This window comes from Mixophyes fleayi, chromosome 9, assembly GCF_038048845.1.
Source record: "Mixophyes fleayi isolate aMixFle1 chromosome 9, aMixFle1.hap1, whole genome shotgun sequence".
NCBI classification, from domain to species: domain Eukaryota; kingdom Metazoa; phylum Chordata; class Amphibia; order Anura; family Limnodynastidae; genus Mixophyes; species Mixophyes fleayi.
Window position 1 is genome coordinate 8,613,849 of NC_134410.1, and position 22,063 is coordinate 8,635,911.

Here is a 22,063-nt window from a genome sequence, read left to right on the forward strand (position 1 = left end):
CAATCCCGATTTTTGGTGACTGTTCTGTCCAATCTAAGGGGCAGGTCAAGACTGTGTACTCTTTATATACACACTGCATTCTTTATATACTACATTATGGTGCTAGCTGTCCTTCGTGGGCTAATCACTCCCCCTCTAGTGTCTGGTCTTGCCTCTTTGATGGCTGTACAAATCCCCTCTAGTGGGCCCCTAGCATTGCAGTCCCCCGGTGGGCCCTTCATGCCCCAGTCCGACACTGCAGGTAAGTATCTGTGAGGATAGGTAAACCACTATCAGGTGTGTGTTCCCCTCATGTTGGAGTGAAGTATGTGAACCTAGGCTGAATATGTGGCTGTGGACTGATCTCTGCATGGCGGATACTAGGATGCTCTCTTTATTAATTGTCAGTCACTATTGGCCTTATACCATTGTGTGTAGCTAGGGATAACAGTATGTTTACCACTCCTACTTTCATGTTGGCCCTGCCTACAGTTGGTTTGGTCCCTCCTATGTGAGGCCACTCTCAGAACTTTTTCCAGAGCCACTTTAACTTCCCAATCTGCCTCTGGTCTGGATTGGCAATTTAGTCTGTGTATATTCAGTAGAGATGTTCACTGACCCCCGTGTTTTGGTTTTGGATCTGGATTAACTTCGTGTTTTGGTTTTGGCAAAACCGCCCTAGTGTTTCTTTGGTTTTGGATCCCGATTTTATTTATTTTTTTCCCCTAAAATCCCTATTATTTTTGCTAAAATCACATAATGTAGCTTTTTTTTTTATCCCTACATTATTATCAACCTCAATAACGATAGTTTCCAATCGTTCCCAGTCAAGTGACAAGAACACTGCTACCCTTTCTGTTTCTGTATGAGCAATGTTACTGGAGACTGGAGAGTGACAAGAACACTGCTACCCCTGTTTCTGTGTGAGCAATGGCACTGAGCAATGTCACTGGAGACAGGAGTAGCAGTGTTCTGGTCACTCTCCAGTTTCTGTGTAAGCAATGGCGCTGGATCTCCTGGGGAGGGAGATAGTTATGGAATCCAAAACCCGCAAGATCCGACAACGCAACAATGACGTTTTTGCCTCTATTCGCATCCAAGGACGCGCAAAAGTACCGAGCCGGCTCGCGAGTCTACCCGGATCCCCTAAGTACGGGTGGGCTTGGTTTTCACAAAACAGAGCCTGAGCATCTCTAATATTTAGTAATGTTTCATGATTATTATTCTCTATTGATTGACATTTGCAGCCAGACTGTCTATCCCCAGGTAGGATTTTACATTCTGCACAGAGAATTGAACCTACGTGATCATAGATCGTACTGCCACATAAGATGCTACCTACGCTTCTGGGTTGTATTGGATTGTGGCATTCTTACATTTGGCACAAACACTTGCTGCTATAAGCCAGTAGCGAGTGGTGCTGTACAGCCGGTATTATCATAATCGCATAGTGTGAAACCAGTAGTGTGGATTCTGTCTTCTGGATCAAGGTCACCAGCAGATGAAGAACAATTGAACCATTTCCATAAACACGAGTTAATCGACTGGATGACGGAGAGGAGCGCTGAACTCATCCACTGATACAAGGTTACACAGCAACACTGGGTAACACAGCGTAAATATTAACAATATTGTGGTACTTTCTGTGGGTTTAATTTGTTCCCTCCATCTCTATCATATGTAAAGCAATTTTAGTGTTGCAATACAGAAAAGGGCATTTATCAATGCATTTTTTTGTAAAGGGTTAAATGCTGCCTCTTTCAATAAATCCACCTGTTATCTCTGTTATATCAGCTCAAACTAGTGCTGTCATTATGAGTATTTGACATTATTTATTATTAACTTATGAAATGTTGTTACCCTGCCAGTATTCAGTTTGTAGTATGTGGGCGAATGATCAACGTTAATTAACTGCATGGGCATTCTATAGCGTATTGTGCACAATAATTGTTTCCCCTGCTTAATTGCGTTTCTACACATTATTATTAAACATTACACATCCACATTACACACATTATTATGCATCTTACTATTTGTAAAATAAACCCTGATGATTTAAATGAAACCTGGGAGATTTTTGTAACAAGAAAAATGCCTATTAATGCATTAAAGAACAACATACTTAAATAATGTCTGATATTTAATTCTTCCTGAAATCAATTGGTGAAACGGAGAAAAACACTTTTGCTGAAATTTCACAAGTTGTGAATAACTGATCTTCGCAAAACATCTGTATCCATGGAAACAATTAGTGCAGTCCATAGACTGCTTCCTTGGTTATAGATGTCGTTAAGGAGGGTCAATTAGGTTCTACGTCTATCTTTCAAATAGCAGAAACAGTGTGTTTCTGAGGTTTCAACAGAAGATTTTGTGTAGGCAAGTCTCATTTTAATTATTGGAAGTGATTCTTGTAAATTTTAGTACTCCACATAATGAATTGAGTTAGGCAAAATCATTTTTAGGTTTAATCATTAAAAATCTGTTTAAATAATAATAATAAAAAAATCACATGTTGGTGGCCATATTGGGACAAATTGGTCCGTTTGGCATTACGACCTGCAGTTTGGTAGGCAGATTAATGAACACCAGGCAAAAGATCATCTGTCAATCAGATTTTCCAGCATACCGTCCAGGTCCTCAACAACAACAATATAGTCTGGGTTTGCTGATATGTGTATGTTTGTTTGTGTAGCCAACATTGTTCATATAATTATTATTTTTTTTTTTTGCAAAGTGACTTTTTTCTTTTGGAAATAAGAGACAAAATAATAATCTTTTTTGGTCACAATTTATTTTATGGTCACCGGATACATGAGTTAAGTCAATAGACACAAATTATAAGAATGCATAGTGGTACATTATGTATAGTCACCATTATTACAATATTTATGGAATAATATTGTATAGCGAATATGCTGTGAACGAAACGCACTGTAGAAATCCCAAAGGCACGGAACTACGCTGGCTCATTCACAGCATTAATATAGCAACATCAGCATTGTACACCTAAGCTCCAAGTACGGTTGGCAAACTGAAAGAGCCACAATATACAGCGATATTTAATCCTGTGTTTTATATATATGTTTTTGTGTGTGTATATTTGTGTATATATATTACACATGACACACTTGTCTGAGTGACAGCCATGTTAATGGGGTCGTCTATTTTCAAATCAACTATACCAAATTTCTCCCCAATAATAATCCTTTTTGACACACCCCTGGACCCCCATCTTTCGCAGCATTAGCTGGATCCCTATAACCGGAACCTCGGCACTGATTGGCTCTCTCCGTTACAGGGGAGATCTGACACAGTGTATCTAACTGCTTTGTCAGATTCCTTCTGCCACGGAAAGAGCCAAGCAGTCAAGCGACCTGTTAAGATGAATAGTGGAGAACCACCAAAGTACTATTATTGGTATTTAGTCAAATTGACTTTAAAGTGGCTACCCCCCCTTTAACGTACCAGGGAATTAAATGTTGGTTACCGATTACAATAACTGACTATGGTAGTACCTTGTGCTGTGAGGCTGTGCATGAAATGAATGTAAAATATACTCAGCTTTAAAGTGACGCACACCTAGATATACATCTGTAAAAGAATAATTTAAGCCCTTGTCTGTACCCCAGTTGGCAGCGTGATACAGGGCAGACTCCGGAAACTTGTAATTTTCCGGCTGATGTTAAACTATGACAGGCTATTTTCTGTCGGCCAACACTTGTCAGGTCACGCTTAGAGTTGTAGTTCAGCAACACCCGGAAAGAGATCGGCTGTCTGCTCCTGACGAAGAGGCACAAACCCACATTTCACTATCCCTGAACGTAAACTGATATGTATCGCCTTTAGGTCTCCAAAATGTATCTTGTTGTAAGGTAAATGTTACACGTTATTCAACCACCCTGCTGCCATATTATAGTGTAGACATTGATCTACAGCCATATATAAGAACATGCCTCCCAACGTTATAGTCCCCAACAGGGGCCGTGGTTATGGTGTGCTGGAGCCGTGGCCACAGCACGAAACAGGTGTGGCCATACCCCCTTTCCAAATCTCCCTTCCCCTCCGAACACTACAGCGGTTGGTGCTATGTAGTGCAACTATGAATGGATGATACCTCCCAACTTTACCACCCAGCAGGACAACACGGGTGAGACAGTAGAGCGGAGCCCTAAAATCGGGACTGTCCCACCAAAATCGGGACATGTCGGAGGTGTGTCCCAGATGATGAATTTGAATGCACCCTCTATTTCACGCCTGGCCAACCTGCGGCTCTCCAGGTGTTGAGAAACTACAAGTCCCAGCATGCTTTGGCCGTAGATGCCAGCAGATAGCAGGCAGGGCATGCTGGAACTTGTAGTTTCACAACACCTAGAGACAGGTTGGTCAGGCCTGCTCTGGGTATTCGCTCGTACTGTTGAATTAGATTGGATGATGTATAAACTGTTATGTAATATGATGGAATAATATGTTCATAATCTATTCTCTAAGGTAAACATAACATTGTCCATTATAGCACCTGTGCCGTGTGGCAAACACTGAAGTCTTCCTCTTTCCAATGCTTGTTCGGAATCAAAATTTAAGGGGCAAACGGCCAAAATACATCATTCAGAAATAGATATTTGATGTTTTAGGTGACCACCGTTGATTGGAAGCCCCATAAACGTGTCTAGCGGTTTGTATTTCAATCAGAGAGTTACAAGACTCTGTTACCAACTTTTACCTTCAGAGTTCAAGGGGTAAATGTATGAAGCTCCGATTTCTGCAGCGATGGCTTGTAAAGGTAAGTTTGTCTTTACCAGCCATCGTTGCTTTAAATTTCCCCTGCAGAGTCGCCGATTTCTGGCGTCTTGCAAAAATCAAACCTTCATACATTTACCCCCAAGTGATAATTGTAGAATCGTTGACCCTGTTGTTTATATAATGTTACCCAGCACAGTCACCTTGTGTTTTCTCACTTCATTTCAAACTGCAATTATCTATACTGCATTAATGTGAAATGTGTTCAATTTTTGTTATCTCTTGATCAACCAATAATTTTAATTCAGTACATATCACAGCGATAAGTAAGAAAACCAGAAGAACACCATTTTGTACTGGGTGAAATGGATCATGGGAAGTCCGCGTGGGAGAACTTTCACGTCCGTCAATAGAAAATTATCAGCTGCTGTGAAATACTTTTTTTTACATTGCAGTCAAAGTATGGAAATGTAAATATGCATTTTAGGTATATTTTTCATTTTCAAGTCTACAATACAGATTAGTTACCCGTAAAATGATGGAGCAAAATTATCCATGAAAATGTTGCAGTTAGAGTATGAATTATGGGATAAAGGAAATAGATAATAATGTAAGTTCTAAAAGGGAGCATCAAATAAAATGTGTTTTTTTTATCATCTCAATATAAATTCAGTTATTTTCCAAAATCTTACATAAGATATAAGCAATAATTCTCTAAAAATAATTCTGTAAAAAGTACAATATTGTAAGTGCAGAATTAGAAAATACTTTTAAATCGGATACAAATAAACGTTCTCCTGCAGTCTCTTATATTAATCGATTAGCTTTGGTTGTCTGTATTCGTGCTGGAGAAATCATGATCTTTTATCATGTCATGCTCGATCCTTGTTGTTACATGATGCACTGACCGTTTATACCAATTAGGCACTTTATAAGATACGTTACTTATAACACATGGTTTAAAAGATCTGCCCATAAGAAAAGGGCGTTTGCATTAATTAAAGATGTTTGAACTCATCCCGTGATTAGAGCAGGCAAAGTACAATATTGCCTTCAGGAAACCCTTTAAGGTTTGACCCAGAGTTCATGGGTTGATGAACTCATTCCAACCAGAGTCTGTGAACCAATGAGTAGTGTCTATCTGGCAAAGCATTATGGGACATGTAGCTCTTCAACATTCACTCTTAAATACTAGTTCAAGGTAAGCCACCAGGAAGACAGCCGTTAAGTTTCATTGTATGAGTGGATGTAATTTTGGCTATTGTAGACACAAGTGCACACGCACAACATTGATTAATTCTGTACAATGCAATCTGAACTAACGTGTTAGTTGTACTGTTATTTCTGGATAGTTTAACATCATGAACTAGACTGCACCTCTATACATATCACCTGCATAGGGTGGAGGCAGTTATGTTGTAGGCATTAGTCATGACAATAAACCCTATCCGTTCACTAGGAACTAATGACATCACTGCAACGGGGCATAGTGAATTGTTAGGTGAAATCTCTATCAATATTGGCTCACGCTCCAAAAGGCTTGCGACAGTCTGCAGTTCATAGATGCTCTGTAAAGGATAAGACTAATTTTGGTAGGGGTTAAGGGTCTGATGTAAAGTTAAAGGTAAAAATACGACTGGCGCATACACGCAAAATTGCGGCTATATCTTGGGTTGAACATATCCGAATTTTACACAAGTCACATTTTTAGTTGAACTTGCATCCAACTTAAATATAGGCCCTAACCGTGCAAAAAGGACCTTCTAGTTTGCAAATATAACCCCATTTACCCCTAAATGTTTGCCAGATACACCCTCTTACAGAGTGTATCTGGCCTTGCCTTTCTTGTAATTCTTCTTCTTCAATAGAAGTTTCCCCTATTGCTACATCTAAAACCTGTCATCATCTGGTTTGAACCGAGTAGCTCAATTAGCTCTTTGCGCTTCTCGCTACAAGCTTCTGAAGCGGCAGTGGAGTCAGGTATACGCAGACTGCATATCCCCAGACCATCAAACAGGAATAAGCTAAAAGAAAGGCAAATGCTAGATACACTCTGCTAAAGACTCGAGGGTATATTTACTAAACTGCAGGTTTGTAAATGTGGAGATGTTGCCTATAGCAACCAATCAGATTCTAGCTGTCATTTTGAAGAATGCAAGAAATAAATGATAACTAGAATCTGAATGGTTGCTATAGGCAACATGTCCACATTTTCAAACCCGCAGTTTAGTAAATCTAGCCCTCTGTATTTAAATCTATCAAACAATTAAGACACGCATTAGGGGTTATACAGTGTTTCCAAATCAGACTGTAGTGGCTATTTTGCACATTTAACCCTTAAAATGAAAACATCTCCCGTTATAAGAAGCTTTGAAAACCTAAAAAGCACTTCCTCATTGTGACCATAGTGATAATACATTCTGCAGCAAATCCGTATGTTTCCAGTGTTATAATTGGCATTAAACGGTGTCTGGCTACAATAGAAGATTACTTGTCGAACTCTAACTAATAGTCTAAAAACTCATAAGTGGCACTTTCTATGCGCAATAAAATTATAGTGTGAGACAAGTGGTCCTCTGAAATGTGCAATATTTGCATATATACGAACCATAAATATGGAAGTTCGTGTTCTAGTTTACAAGTAACAGTGCCATATAATTGTCATAAATTCTCCTTTTTTTTTTTACTTATATACCTCTATATAGAAACTCCCAGCTTAATTCTTGTATATAACAACAATTTCAAAGTATCTTTACTTCCTTCCTGTCACAAAATGATGACACAAAAGTTACAATATTTAACCATACGTCTCTAACACTGTTTACAAGAGTAGGATTCTTTCATTTCCTTAACCGATATAATTTCCGGGAAGCCCCAGCAACTCAACGCAGCTTATATCAAGGATGTTCCTCAGATATTGGAGAGCAAAAGTTTTTTTTTTTTTTGTTTTTCTTTAGTTTTTTTTTTCCTAGTCTGAGCTTTTGTGCCTCTTATAGAGGAGAAGGGGGTCCGGCCCAAATAAATTCAGTTTGGCGCCTGGAGACTCATGTCGCTACCATCCTCCCATGATGCCTTGAGCGTGACCTTTCCAGAACAGGTACCCGATTATCTGTAACGAAGAGAAGACAAAACGACTGCGTTAGAAGAACTGTTAACAAATGAATATTTTCGTGTTCCTCCCACATCCTAAGTGCCAGTAAAACTTATTTGAGATGAACATATAAATCTAGAATGCAAAAAACACTATCTGCCGAGACAGGTTTAAGAGTACGAACAGCATTAAATGAGTTTGGGGATCACCAGGGTGGAGTGACTGTGCGATCGCAGTTCCTTTTGGCAACAGCAGTATACAGAACATTCCATTCCAGGAGAAATCTGTATAACTTTATCAGAAGACATTTCAATTACCCCTTAAAGTGTAAACACAGAGGATAGAGAGACCGTACAAAGCAAGAACCGAAGAATATCCTTGATCTGCTTTTGAAAAACGCAAACTTGATTTTTGCCGCCGGACCTGGAAGTTTCTCAGTGAATGTTTTTAGGAGATGAGAAGATTCTATTTCCCACCTCTGGAATGTGACCGAGTATTGGCTTTAATTGGTGTGTACAAATAGTTTAGTGTGTTTTTATATAAATAACCTTTAAGCTCATTATGGAGTGTTTAGATATGCAAAGAATTTCAGATTTGGGTCCATCAGACACACGACTTTTTCTCGGCCAAGACGGATTTCGGTTCGTATATTACCATTGTTTTATACAGTGCATATTGTTTTATGCAGAACTGTATATAACATTTTGTCTGTTTCTCTCTCCCATGTAGGATTATAGTCCATTTTTGGTGCATGTAAGACAGAAAAAAGAAAATTTGAACTGGGGTCTACAATTAGTCAGGTCACCTAAAGAATAGAGTTTAAAGCAGGATTCTACCCAAACAAAAAATGGATTATTCGGTGGAGCTTCGCATGTTAAGCTTAATTACAGAGTATTATAACTCCCAACCATCCCGATTTTTGAGGCTCTGTCCTGCCATGCTGATTGGGACAGCTTCGTCCCGATCAGAGGTAAGGTTTGGGGCGATTCTAGTGCGCACAGCAATGAAGGGTTTTGGAGGGGAAGACAGAACGGGGCAGATTCAAAAGCAATAGACACGCCCCGGGGTATGTAGCCAGGCCCATATCATGTGTGGACATGCCCCAACAGAGGGTTGGGGACAAATTTTGGAATGTATTTAATATTCCTTAACAGTGGTGGAGATTTTGTAGTCCCCCTTAAGCCTCAAATTCCTCTAAGGACTGATCTGTTTGAATAATTTACATGTATCATTTACATGAATAGGAAGTTTCAAGGGGGAGGGGCATTGACAACACTGCTGTATTGAACCATAAGAAGAACTCTAGACTGCTGGAAAGTAATACTCTCTAATTTAACATAACACATTGTGCTCCACCCTGAAACTAAATTTTGTTTAGTGATCACCTTTAAACACTGGGCTACTGCGTCTTCCAAAATTTTATGCCATGTCTTGCAGATTTTTGATGTGTACAAGATAAAATCATGTGTTAAAGTGGCCCAAAATAGAGCTTTAGGGGGCTTTGTATACACTGAGGCCGCAGTTCAAGGGTCTAAGCACTTTTTTCTGATTAGTGAACATAGCATAGGGACTGTAAGTAGGGATCCTTGAACCTCACAAAGAAAGTATGGTGAGACCAAATGAGCCAAGAACACAGGGAAAGCATCCAGGCGTACAAAACCTTTATCGGTCATCCTTCAGACATTTGACATGCTGGCACAGCAGGAGATGTACAGATATGTAATGTTTTAAGGGCTCTGTTGTCTGAGGCGAGGAAGGGAAAAATGTGTCAAGATAGAGCCAACGTTTTGCATAATCCCAATCTTTAATGAACAAAGCCATTCACGCAGACTTTGAATGTTACTAAAATAGCTGTAAACGCTGTTTGTAACTAGGGTAGAAAACATTATTTACAAATATTTTTAATATGGTGAAAATAAATGTACACTTGTCTCTGTAAGACAGTTTTAGTCACTGAATGTTATGTATTTGTTCTGAGAAACTGTGTATGAAAATGGCAGCTAGAAATGATCAAAGAATGGAATTAAATGTCTTGTTGCTACGAGCAACCCCATCTTCTCTAAATAGTCACCCGTAGAACACTCTTTCCATATTTTCCTTGTTACATATGTTTCTGTTCTAGTAGATGGAGAAATAAAAATAATTGAGCTTTATCAGGGCTAATCATTTTAGTATGTGGGAAGTAAAGACCTTATTGAAATATGATCTCCAATTTACAGAGATTCTTTTAATTTTACAAACCATGGCGGTCCAGGTTATATACAGCTCAACTTCATTGTTCTACAGATTGATTGTTTTTCTTCCTCTGTTATACCCCAGAATTGCCTTTTACTTACTGAATAAATTCTACATGTTCAAAGCAGGCACCGAGCCGGACCGGACCACATTGTATTTCAGTAATATATGGGAGGAGTAGATAATTACTAATTAGCTACCACCCCCAAAAAAAAGTAAAATAAAAAAACCAAACCTACCCTCCTTAAAGTCCCTTATGTAGGAGAGGTAAAAGTAAAAGCTTTGTTGACCAATGACATGAGTGACACATTGGATGGGAAGAGATTCCTAGTTACGTCATACACTGTACTGTATATTGTGTGACTCCAACAGGAGGCCCGTGTCGCACCCAGCATTTAAATAACCCATCTAATGCCTTATCCAAATCACTGGAAAATGCAGTGATCATTCTCTCTTGTTCTGTATCAGCGAGTATAATACAAATGTGTACAAAGTAACTTGCATTAAAAATAGATCTGACTCCTCAGGGTACGTACAGATTAATTAAACATTTTCTGTAATAAAAAAAAAAAATGAAGTTACGAGAGGCTGAATATTACTTAAATATTGTTTCATTACATCTCATCTGCTTCAAAAGATGCTACTGCCTTTGTAATTGGCCTCCCATACGTTATAATTGTTCCCCAACAACTCATTGTATTGCAATTTCCATTACCGTGCATTATTGCGGTGTAGAAAAGAGACTACAAAGCTCTTAGGAAGAGGCAGGTGAATTACGTATAATTCTGTGAACATGTACGGTGACATTTACCCTCTTTGTATGAAGAAAAATATCTGTGTCCTATTTCACGGACACCGATTGCGAACACACAATGGTTTCAGACCTTGCCTTTAGTATTCTGGGAAGGATGAAAAGGATTTGGAGGACATATATATATTATTCAAGGAATGAAATGTTTTTTTGGTGGAAAAAAAAATCATTTGTGAGATTCATTTTGTTTAAAAGTTTGCTGAATGTGATTATAACAAGCTTAAAAACACAGATAAATAGAATATTGAAAGAATGATAAAACATGTTCATGTTTTCATGTATTCGATTGATACTGTGTGCATTCCTGTCAGTGTAAATCAAGTGAATATAGTGACACTGCTGTTCTCTACAAACACAATTCCAAAAGGCATATAAATAACAAACTTATCGGCAAAGCCTTGCCCCGATGTCGTTGTACTCCTAATAAATATTCTAACCAACAAGTGTAAAATTCTGAAGAAACTTTATTTTAGTAACTGTTGTAAACAAAAGAGCACATTATGTTATACATCGTTTCTTTATACGTATATAAAAGCAAAACTTGTGGGAACTCAGGTTTGTGTTAACACCATGCAAAGGAGACAAGACATTGGTATCGATCTTAGAGAAGAAGTTTTTGCTCATTAGTCTGAAAAGAGAGATAAGCTTATTCCCAATCCTACTACAATGAGACACAATGAGACAAGTGAAGAAAAGAAGATTGTTGCCAATCATCCCAGGAATGGGCAAATTCACCCAAAAGATTAGACCGTATGATGATCCGAGAAACCGCAAAGGACCTAAAAACTACAACCAAGGATTTACAGGCATCTGTCAATACTCTAAATGTTAACGTTCATGGTTCTACCATCATAAATAAACACTGAACAAGTAGAGTTTTTATCGACGGGTAGCCCCTTCTTTCAAGAAAAGCTTTGCAGTATGGCTTTAGTTTACAAAGTTGCTTCTAAACAAAACACAAGACTTCTGTAGAAATGTCCTATGGACAGAAGAGACCAAGGTGAAGTTGTCAGGTTTTCCACAACTGTTTGACGAAACCCAAAATGTGTATCGGCACAACCAAGAAACTCATACCATATTGTGATTGGGTGTGTGGTCCTGTTTTGTTTTGTTTTTTACAGACGATGGACCTGGACACCTTGCAAGCTTGTCATGCCATGAAACCGGCACTCTGCCAGAGTATTGTAGAACAAATTGTGAGGCCATTTGTCTGAAGCTTGGATGAAATTGGATCATGCAACAGGGCAATGATCCTAAGTAACCCTGCAAATATACAACTGAATGGCTGAAAAAGTTAATGCTTTGGAATGGCCAAGTCAAGCTGCCCAAGATGCTGCATTGGGACCTTAAGAGCGTTCCACCAACGCAAATGCCCTCTGACATCAAGTGGGTGAAGAACCCTCAAAATAATGTAAGAGCTGATAAACTCATACAAAAAGTGGTTCATTTAAGTTATTGTCGTTAAAGGTGGTTCTACGGTGTAGTTAATCATGGAGTATGCTTAATATTTAAAAAACAGATGATTGTCAATTTGGACAAAGCAATTCCATTTGACTTAGGCTGATGATATAATCTGGGATTTGTCCACCCAATGAGACTATTTCAAATAAAATATTTTTTTTTGTGTTTCAGAAAACAACTGATTTCTCACAAAATATGCTTTGAGTACAGATTGGGTGGGATGAAAATGTCTTAGCACCCATTGCTGCGATTGGTGCTTGTATGATTTTGGCCAATTTGGGCAAAATCAATCACTTTACAACATGTGCACCATGACACGGTAGACACAAATTGGAGTGTTTAGTGGTTATATCATATAATACTTTGTGTGTGTGCATATGAATGTTCTTTATCGGAACGGATATATCTAAAGAAAAAAAATCACAGTGTGTATGGTCAGCTTGACTGTTTGGAGGATTAGGACGTCTGATTAATGCTGTCACAGGTTACAGTAAGGACCAATTATTTCATTTATGTGAATATCAGTCTGCAAACTCTTTGTATTATTTTACTGATCCAACAAAATGTGACTGTCTGCTCTATTCATTTCAAACAGATCTGAGCATCGTAGTTCCTGCGAGAAACCTGCTCTCTTAAATCTATTTTGTTTTGGGGTTTTTTTTGCTACAGATATGGCAACTATTGTTTTACGATGTTCATTCAGATGATAAGCAGAAAGAGGATTCTATGACCCGTCAGTGAACGGCTGTTGGGAATCTATAACCATCTAAGCTAGACAACTTCGCCAACCAATCCATATCAATTGCCTCTTTGTGGAGTTGTAGATATTTTTTCATTTACAAATACACAGATATTGATAACCTATTGATACATTTAATGAACTATTCATGGTTTCCATATTAACACACAGTTCCATTGCACATCCCTGTATGCAATTTTCAGTTTCTCTTTAAATGTAATTGGGTTTACCTATGGTTATGTAAGATAATGTTTAATATATGGGGAATAATATAAGAGTGGAGGGACACTTCATAGGAGAATAAAGCTTCATAGATCTGTGTGATTGGTTTTGCCAGGGGTCATGTCTTCGAATTCCTCATTGGGTTCATTACAATATTCTGGATGAATAACACGCCCGTTCTGTGCACAAAAATTATTACACCAACATTCTAAAATATTGATGAGTTATAAGAAGCCCTAGAGAATCCATAAACATAATTAAAGACCCATGAAAATTTTTATTCCACTAATTTGGGTTTTTAAGCCCTAGAAAGTTCTAGATTTAAGTTATTGATCCACCCAGCTTTCATATTAAACCATTGGTGATACGCATCTGATCTAGGGTTCTGATGGGGCGCCCAAAAAAATTCTGTTGTGCATTAAATTATGATGAGTATTTAGGGTCAGCTTGAAATTGCATGTGGTTTTCTCATATAAATGTACCTGGATTATTGTTTGTTTGTTTTTAAAGGGACAAATCATCTGGCCTACACATTTCATACCAAAGACCACTCCAAAATGTAAACAATATTCAACGAGATCGGCAAAATGTTTTATTTTGGGGTGTTTTGTGCCATCAGTATTTTAAGTCTGTTACATGACAGTAAGGAGAATGATCATTGCTAGTTGTTTTAAATCATTCCCATAGTGGCTGACTGCCATGTCATTAGGTTATTTGCTTTTCTAAGTACCCGCTGGCTGGCATGGGATGGGACTTGTGATTGGTTGGCCTGTGAACATGAATCTGTCATTTAGAATCGTAACTAGAAATTTTGGTGCCTGGGACAAAGAAAATGGACACTCTCTTGCCTTCGGTTTAACAAAATTAACTGAACACATTATTTTCCTTGCACCCCTTCAGCTTTGCGCTCTGGGTGATTGCCCATCATGCACAGCTCAATTTACGTTCCTGACATCATTGCCTTGGTGTCATACTTGACTCCACCCTCTGCTTTATTCCTCACCTTCAGACTCTCTCCCAGTCCTGTCGACTCCACCTTAAAAACATGGAAAGAATACATCCTTTTCTTACACAATATGCTACCAAAACTCTTATCCATTGTCTCATCATCTCTCGTCTTGATTATTGCAACCTCCTGTTATCTAGCTCTATCACTTAGAATGTAAGCTCTCTAATGAGGAGGGTCCTCCATACCCTTTGTTTTCATGTCAACCTTTATTTTGTCTACCTTGTATGTCCCTATTTTATGTAGGTACTGTTTTCCCTACTGTACGACGCTGAGAAGCTCTGTGACTCCTTACAAATCAACGATAATCATCATAATCACCATTTATTTATATAGCGCCACTAATTCCACAGCGCTGTACTGAGAACTCATTCATATCAGTTCCTGCCCCATTGAAGCTTACAGTCTAAATTCCCTAACACACATACACACAGACAGACAGAGAGACTAGGGTCAATTTTGATAGCAGCCAATTAACCTACTAGTATGTTTTTGAATTGTGGACATAATAAATGCAGTTAAAATAAGCACCCAGGTATACGTTCTTATATGTAGCAAGGATGTGGCTCACAAGCCAGCCATTTCTAGATGTAAGCACCTATACCTGGGAGGTGAGTGCATCTGATTTTAACTGCATTTTAATAGTGTTTGAAGCATGTAGGTTAGTGTAGGACCTGCATGCAATGAGGTACCTCTGACACTGGGATGCAGGCTTAAATGTTTTGATCAAAATATGAACCAATACGCTGTTTTCATGTTGCTAGATACACATACATATGCACCGTTAAGAACAAGCACTGTGTCAAACGCCATCTCCGCACTGACACTAGGTGGGGGAGACGGCCGCCTGTTTGCCCCTTTCTTCATGTCCCATTGCCTAGTAACGGGGCGCTTCCGGTTTCCTTTGTTACAATGCACGCTTATGCGCAGTGAGCCTTGCGTTTGCGTCCTGTTGCCTAGCAACAGGACGCTATTCGGCTTCCTGTTGGCGGTCAGGGTGTCTGACCACCAATTACTGCTCACCTATCAGGGCTAAGCCCTGGGGTTGAATAGCAGCCTCTGGCACCTCTAGGGTGCCAGAGTATTGGCTCTCACACCTGCTCCAGCATCCTGTCCGTTTACCTGAACCTGCTTCCTTGTGACCCGGCTTTCTCTGTGACCTCCCTTTTGGCACCTAATCACTAGTTCCGGCTCTCCAACTCCTGGCTTGCTTTTGACTCTCCTTCGGATCACCCCTTGTACTTCGCCACCCGGCTGGTTCTGACCCGGTTTGACTGACTACGCCCGTCCACTCCGTTACTACGTCGGTGACTGTCTCAGAGAACCGCGACCTGAGCACCCTCTTGCAGCGAAGCTCAAACTTCCTTGCGGGGGTACCTGGTGAACACCGGGGATGTGCGTTAGACTCTGCACCTCCCTGCTCAGCAGTGCTAATACCGGCTAGTGACCTCTTCGCAGATTGTGACACATTGACAACAACTGTCTTTTTGATTTCAAATATTCTAGATTCATCCTCGAATCCCTATCACCCAAAGACAGAATACTACATTGCCCTTCCACATTGCATAGTTTGTAGGGGGAACCTGTACTTCCACAGGCTTCAGTAAGGAGGCCTACGAATGCACAGTAAAGCCCTATGTTGGCTTGCACTGAAATGTAAGTGGCAAGTACTACCACTGTTTCAGAGAGGGCGATGGCCACAGACCCTGTAGCTGCTACAGACCCTGCAATAAAGGTAGGTCTGCCACTGCCACCACCTCTAAGCTGTAGCTGTCTTTATGTACAGTGCCACCTCTCCGATACTGTAAAGCCGCATTGCTAGACCAATTCAAGTAGGTTTCCCTTGTCAATTCTCTGCTCAACGCTGCCTGAAGAGCTCCATGTAGGGTGCCTATACTCACAGCTCGTAACCGTATTGTTCCTAGAAGTGAGATCCCCAAACTGTTCTGGTTGTTGGTGTGAACGGAGTCGGACATATTTAGAAAAACTTCCTTTAAGTTCTGCAACTTACATTGGCCTTCAAGATATTTTGTGTTCGCTACATTGTATCAAAAATGACATTTCCTCTAATTATAAAACTTGCAAAAAAATGTTTCTGCAGAAGTGTCTTAATGAGTCATATATAGGTTGCTATAAATAAACTGAATATAAAAGAATATACATTGGCACAACTTGAGATTGCATTAAATACCCCAGCAGTAATGTCTGTTTCTTGGCTTGATAGTAAAAGAACAATATGCGCTTTATGCTCGAAGAGTATGAAAAGAATTGAGCAGTTGATAGACAGCTGTATCTTTTTCAGTGAGTCATTGGTGTTGAATGGGAAATCACTTAACATGTTGACTGTTTACCAGATCATGGCCAGTTGCAAGATATACGGCTGATGAAACCTTGACTGAATGTTCCATCAGGGCCCAAAAGACACAATCTTCTCTTATACAATCTCCCCGGGGAGGTTATAGAATTCTAACTAAGGACACAACAGTCTACGCAGCTAATCCTTATTAACTACCTGACAGTTGGAATAGCTGCGCCAAGCAACGGGCCGAGGCTTTGTGGTAAACGGCCGGCCCATGAATGGGTTAAATTGTTGTCTACTAAGTGTGACACGTGTAAATAATAAATGAGAATATGGATCTTGTAATGTGGAACCTGATAATTTAGGAGAACCAGGAGAAGGGATTAAAGCCACACTGCCACCTAGCAGCTACTTGTTATCTGTGCACTTTATTTTATCCCCGTTCATCTACAGTATCTATATATCACTATTTATACAGACATCTCAGATATCGGGCCTGAGCAGCTGGATCTTAGGAAAGCAGACTCTATAAATACTCACAGGTAAGCCCGGAGGATGTTACTCCATCCATTCAACAGGCCCCCACTCTGCTATTCCGGGTGTAGTAGCAATTAACGGTACTGACTACCCCGACAGAAGAGAGAATGACATGAGGAGACCGATTGAGTACTACACCGACCTGTAAAAAAAAGTACTTACTGGAATCAAGATTACTTCACATCATGAATCGCTCTCTTGCCGACTGGAGAAAATGAAGTTATCAGACACAGCGACTTGGCTTAAAGCGGCGCTGGATGGACTCACCTGTGATTTATGTCCTGTAAGTATTATGTTAGGGGTTAGGGGGTATTAGGGTTAGGGTTAACCTTAACCCCTAAAATAATACTTACAGGACATAAATCACAGGTGGGTCCATCCAGCGCCGCTTTAAGCCAAGTCGCTGTGTCTGACGTCATTTTCTCCAGTCGGCAAGAGAGCGAATCGTGATGTGTAGTACTCAATCGGACACCTCATGTCGTTCTCTCCTCTGTCGGGGTAGTTAGTACCATGAAACGTAACCACCGGCTATTCTGACCATCCTCACAGGCCCACTTTGGGCTTTGTGTTTCAGAACAGAAGGCCCAGGGTCCTTCTCGGTCTCTGGAGTGGATGGACACACGTTTCTACCCCACCCTCCAAATTTTGCTAAGGGGTGTGATGATCATATGTTCATCATCTTATGTTACATCCCTACATACTCCAACATGTTAGGTCTACTCGCGGTGGCTCACTTTGTGCCTCTAGCGTCCTCGGTGGTTGCTAGGCAGCCATGAGGCTTCTTCAAACTGCTGTTGCGGGCATGTGACTGCTTCCTCTAATAGCAGCAAAGGGGCTCAGTCCTGATGGAGTCTTGTAATTGGCCACCAGTGTTATAAATGGTGGGAATGCTTAGCTTCCCTGTTGGTGACACCGTTGGCTGTGATGTTTGTGTAGCCTGCTGTTTATCTTGTTCTAGTGATTACCTGTTGCCTGACCCTTGCTTTTTTTTTATTATTCCATTCTCCTTTCTGCTGCCTCTCCTGACCTTTTGGCTTGTCTTATTGGATTTCTTTGCGTGCTGCCCATCTTGATCTTTGGCCTGTCTTCTCAGACTTCCTCGCTCTCTACTAGCTATTTTCTTCATTCCTCTGTGAGTTTCACTATTTGGAGTTTCCATACCGCCTTGCTAGCTGGCATTCGGATAATTCCTTACGTCTTGGGGACATCTGAGTACCTGAGAGTATATCACGCTCTACAGGACAATAGTCTTTCTATAGATAAAAACCTAATTTTAGCTCCAGTTGAAGGGATTCATCTGGTGTTGTAACAATTCCCAGCGTCATTGCTGGTTGAAAAATTGGGATAGGTTAGCCCCATTCCCCCATAATCTGCGCCCACCTCTCCCAGACTTGTGCAAATTTTCTATCACGGCAAAAAAAAAAAGTACCTGAACTTGGCTGTTTCACGCTCACTCAAGTCCTCATTTTGTGCAGATATAGAATAGATCCAAAGCAAATAATGTGGATAGATATAGGTTCTATGTATAATTAGGGCTGAACTACTACATGTTGCCCAATCATCTACCATGTGTATTTGTGAATATAGAGCAATGTGGTCCACAGGATTTGTTAGAGTGCATGTTGCTAAAATGACTGTATATCATCATCATCATCACCATTTTATTTATATAGCGCCACTAATTCCGCATCGCTGTACAGAGAACTCACTCACATCAGTCCCTTCCCCATTGTGGCTTACAGTCTAAATTCCCTAACATACACACAGACACACACACAGACAGACACAGACACAGACTAAGTTCAATTTGTTAGCAGCCAATTAACCTACTAGTATGTTTTTTGGAGTGTGGGAGGAAACCGGAGCACCTGGAGGAAACCCACACAAAAACGGGGAGAACATACAAACTCCTCACATATAAGGCCATGGTCAGGAATTGAACTCATGACCCTAGTGCTGTGATGCAGAAGTGCTAACCACTAGGCCACCGTGCTGCCCTATATAACTTTGATGTACAAATCTTGTCCGTTTTTGGTATGTTTGCTGGGTATGAAAATAAATGTAATTGATTTAGGACACGGTCACCTTATTTACAGCATAACAATTTTAAACAGACTGGGATACAAAAGTGATCAGCCATGACATATAGATAAAGTCAGTGTCATGTTCATTAAACCACTGGGTGACCATAAATTCTGTCGGGTATTGTCCACCTGAAATCCACCTCTCCCAAAAATAGTTTTGACCTTGCCTTCTTGGACATGACTGCACCAAAAAATATGCCAGGTAGATGCACCCGAACACGTTATGGAACTGCCAGAACCCATCACTATTGGAGACCATAACTTCAGCCTGTACATCTCTTCAGATTGGTGTCCTATGTGTATTTGTCAGTTTGTTAAGAACATGGTGATGCAAGGGTTATTGTTAACGCAAGAAGTGATTGGATCTACCGCAAAACGCATAGGGTTTACATGCTATGTGCTGTATTTATAATTTGACAGACATGCATTGTCTTTCCAAGTCGTTGTTACTTTAATGGGAGCTGAGCAGAATTCTCAAACTGTTCCACAAAATATTTGCCTCATATTGCATTGGCTGTGGAATTCTGCGTGTTTCACCGTAGACTCTGGCACGAAGTGTTGCACTCTGATTTGCATTCTATCACTTTTGTTCTGCCAGGTCTTCTCCCTTGTTATACCCCAACCACACCACAATGCAGAATGAACTAACACAATATATCTAAACCACAAAATCAGCTCCATTTATGAATACGGTATGGAATGGTGAAGCAAAGCGCAACTTGACAACTGTATCGCTGTAACGTTGCACCTCAGTGAAACGGCTTGTTCCACTGTAAAATTTATTTGCATGAAATTTTGCTGCAACTTTGTTCATCTTTAGGGAGAGTGATGTGCTTATGATATGGGCAGCACTTCTGCCACACAGTGCAGGGGTCATGAGATTCCTGACCATGGCCTTATCTGTGTGGAGTTTGTATGTTCTCCCCGTGTTTGCGTGGGTTTCCTCTGGGTGCTCCCGTTTCCTCACAGACTCCAAAAACATACTAGTAGATGAACCCTGTGTATGTGTTAGGGTCTTTAGACTGTAAGCTCCAATGGTGCTAGGACTGATGTAAGTGACAAATATTCTCTGTACAGCGCTGCGGAATTGGCTGAGCTATATAAATAAATGATGATGATATAAACTATGCTGCTTTAACTTGGCATTCCCTGTGAGCTTTGCACTGTAAGGTATATTTTTATGCTTTCTTTTCACTCAGTCGCTGCAAAGTATATCAGTGTTTTAAAAGGAGAGGACACAACCAATGGAGGAAAAACTAAGCCCTTGATATGAAAACTGCCTGGAGATATTAAGGCACTAGAAAAAAGCCGGGTCAGCTTTAAATGAAGTTACACATGCATAAAGAAAGGGAAGAAAAAGGACATCAGGGACTCTCTTCACAAGACAACAACTGAAGATGACTTACTGTGCATTTACTTTCTCTCTTTATGCATGTTAAGTTTGTATTTCAATAAGGAAGCAGGTCTGACCTACTTGGTTTTCAAAGAAAACTGCCAATAAAAAAACAATTTAACCGTTTTATGTGCAGATATATATTTCCTGCTCTGTGTCGACGATTCAAGAAAGGCTGTGGATTTGCTGCAATATGATTCAATCAACCTTTGTTTTTTCTAGAGATGGTCACTGACCCCCGTGTATTGGTTTTGGATCTGGATTACCTACGTGTTCTGGTTTTGGCAAAACCGCCCTTGTGTGTTTTGGTTTTGTTTGGTTTTATTTTGCAATTTGTTAAAAAATTACATTTTTTTGGGGCTAAAATAACATAATTTAGTGCTCCACCTGTTTCTTGGATAGTAATTAGGAAAAATACAGTTTAATCCCTGGTAGGCCATCCTTCATTCTACAGCTACACACAGCAATCCAGGGTGGCAGCCAACGGTCTAGAAAGAGCTATCGAAATTCATAGCAAAAAAGACAGTTTGGTGTCTGTCTGTATATTACACCCTACAGTTATAGTTAAATAGAAAAAAAAACAGCCTGCAAAGACAATAGATTTTTTTGGAACAGGGGAATATGTCACACCCCAAGCACTTGTAGTGCAAATTCAGAAAGAAATTGTGTTGGTATATAACAATTTCTGTAGGCAGAAAATAGTTTCTTTAGGAGGGAATATGACACCCCAAACAGTTGGTAATCTTTTCAAAAATGCCTCCTCTTTCCTCCTCTCTTCCTGCTGTAATAAGTGCTGTAATAACTGTTCTCTCCCTGCTCTAATCCTGCGACCTACCCCTGCTCTCTCCCTCTGTCAAATGGCAATGGATTGCTGTGGAGGCGGGTATTTATGCATTTGAAACATCGCGAGAACCGAGATCCGACGACGTCACAATGACATTTTGCCTCCTTTCAATTCCGAATAGGCGGGAGAGTACCGAGCCGATCGGTACTCGGAAACCTGAAGTTCGGGCAGGTTCGTTTCTTCAGGAACCGAGCCCACCCAGATTTTTCCCTCCCATAATCCTCTCTAATAATTGTTGATCACTAAACTGGTAACAAATTAGTGGTCCGGGTGTTCTAACACTTGTCACATATTTGCAAAACCTTTTAAAGGAAATGTAAGCTCAACATGAAAGGGTCATGTACGAGTTATTGTTCAGTATCACTTAAAACGTAAAAGATTTGCTAAAACGTTTCATTTAGTATAATGATTATCTTTTCTCTGAATATTCCAAAATGACCATTTCCACCAAATCAAGTTAGAAAGATAAAATATTCTGCAAGCACATGGTCCTGCTCCAAAAAAGGTAAGAAACAGGGGGAGGGGGGCAGGGCGCCATCTATGGAAGGGGGTGCATAGGCAAACCGAGGGGGGGAGGTTCCTAGTGCCTGGAAAAACCCCCATTCAAGCCTGGGGAACTGTATAA

At 40.1% G+C, this 22,063-nt stretch overlaps 1 protein-coding gene across 3 annotated transcripts in view; it reads right to left on the reverse strand.

Annotated features, from left to right (window-relative positions):
• Positions 1 to 2,748: 2,748 nt before the first annotated feature.
• The window catches only part of DIAPH2 (diaphanous related formin 2), an 828,187-nt gene continuing 808,872 nt past the window's right edge, over positions 2,749 to 22,063 (reverse strand). For all 3 annotated transcript variants that reach the window (XM_075186343.1, XM_075186345.1, XM_075186342.1), the window contains one exon: positions 2,749 to 7,825. In XM_075186343.1, the coding sequence (XP_075042444.1) occupies positions 7,761 to 7,825 (65 nt within the window). In that variant the 3' untranslated portion in view covers positions 2,749 to 7,760. The remainder of the gene's footprint in view (positions 7,826 to 22,063) is intronic.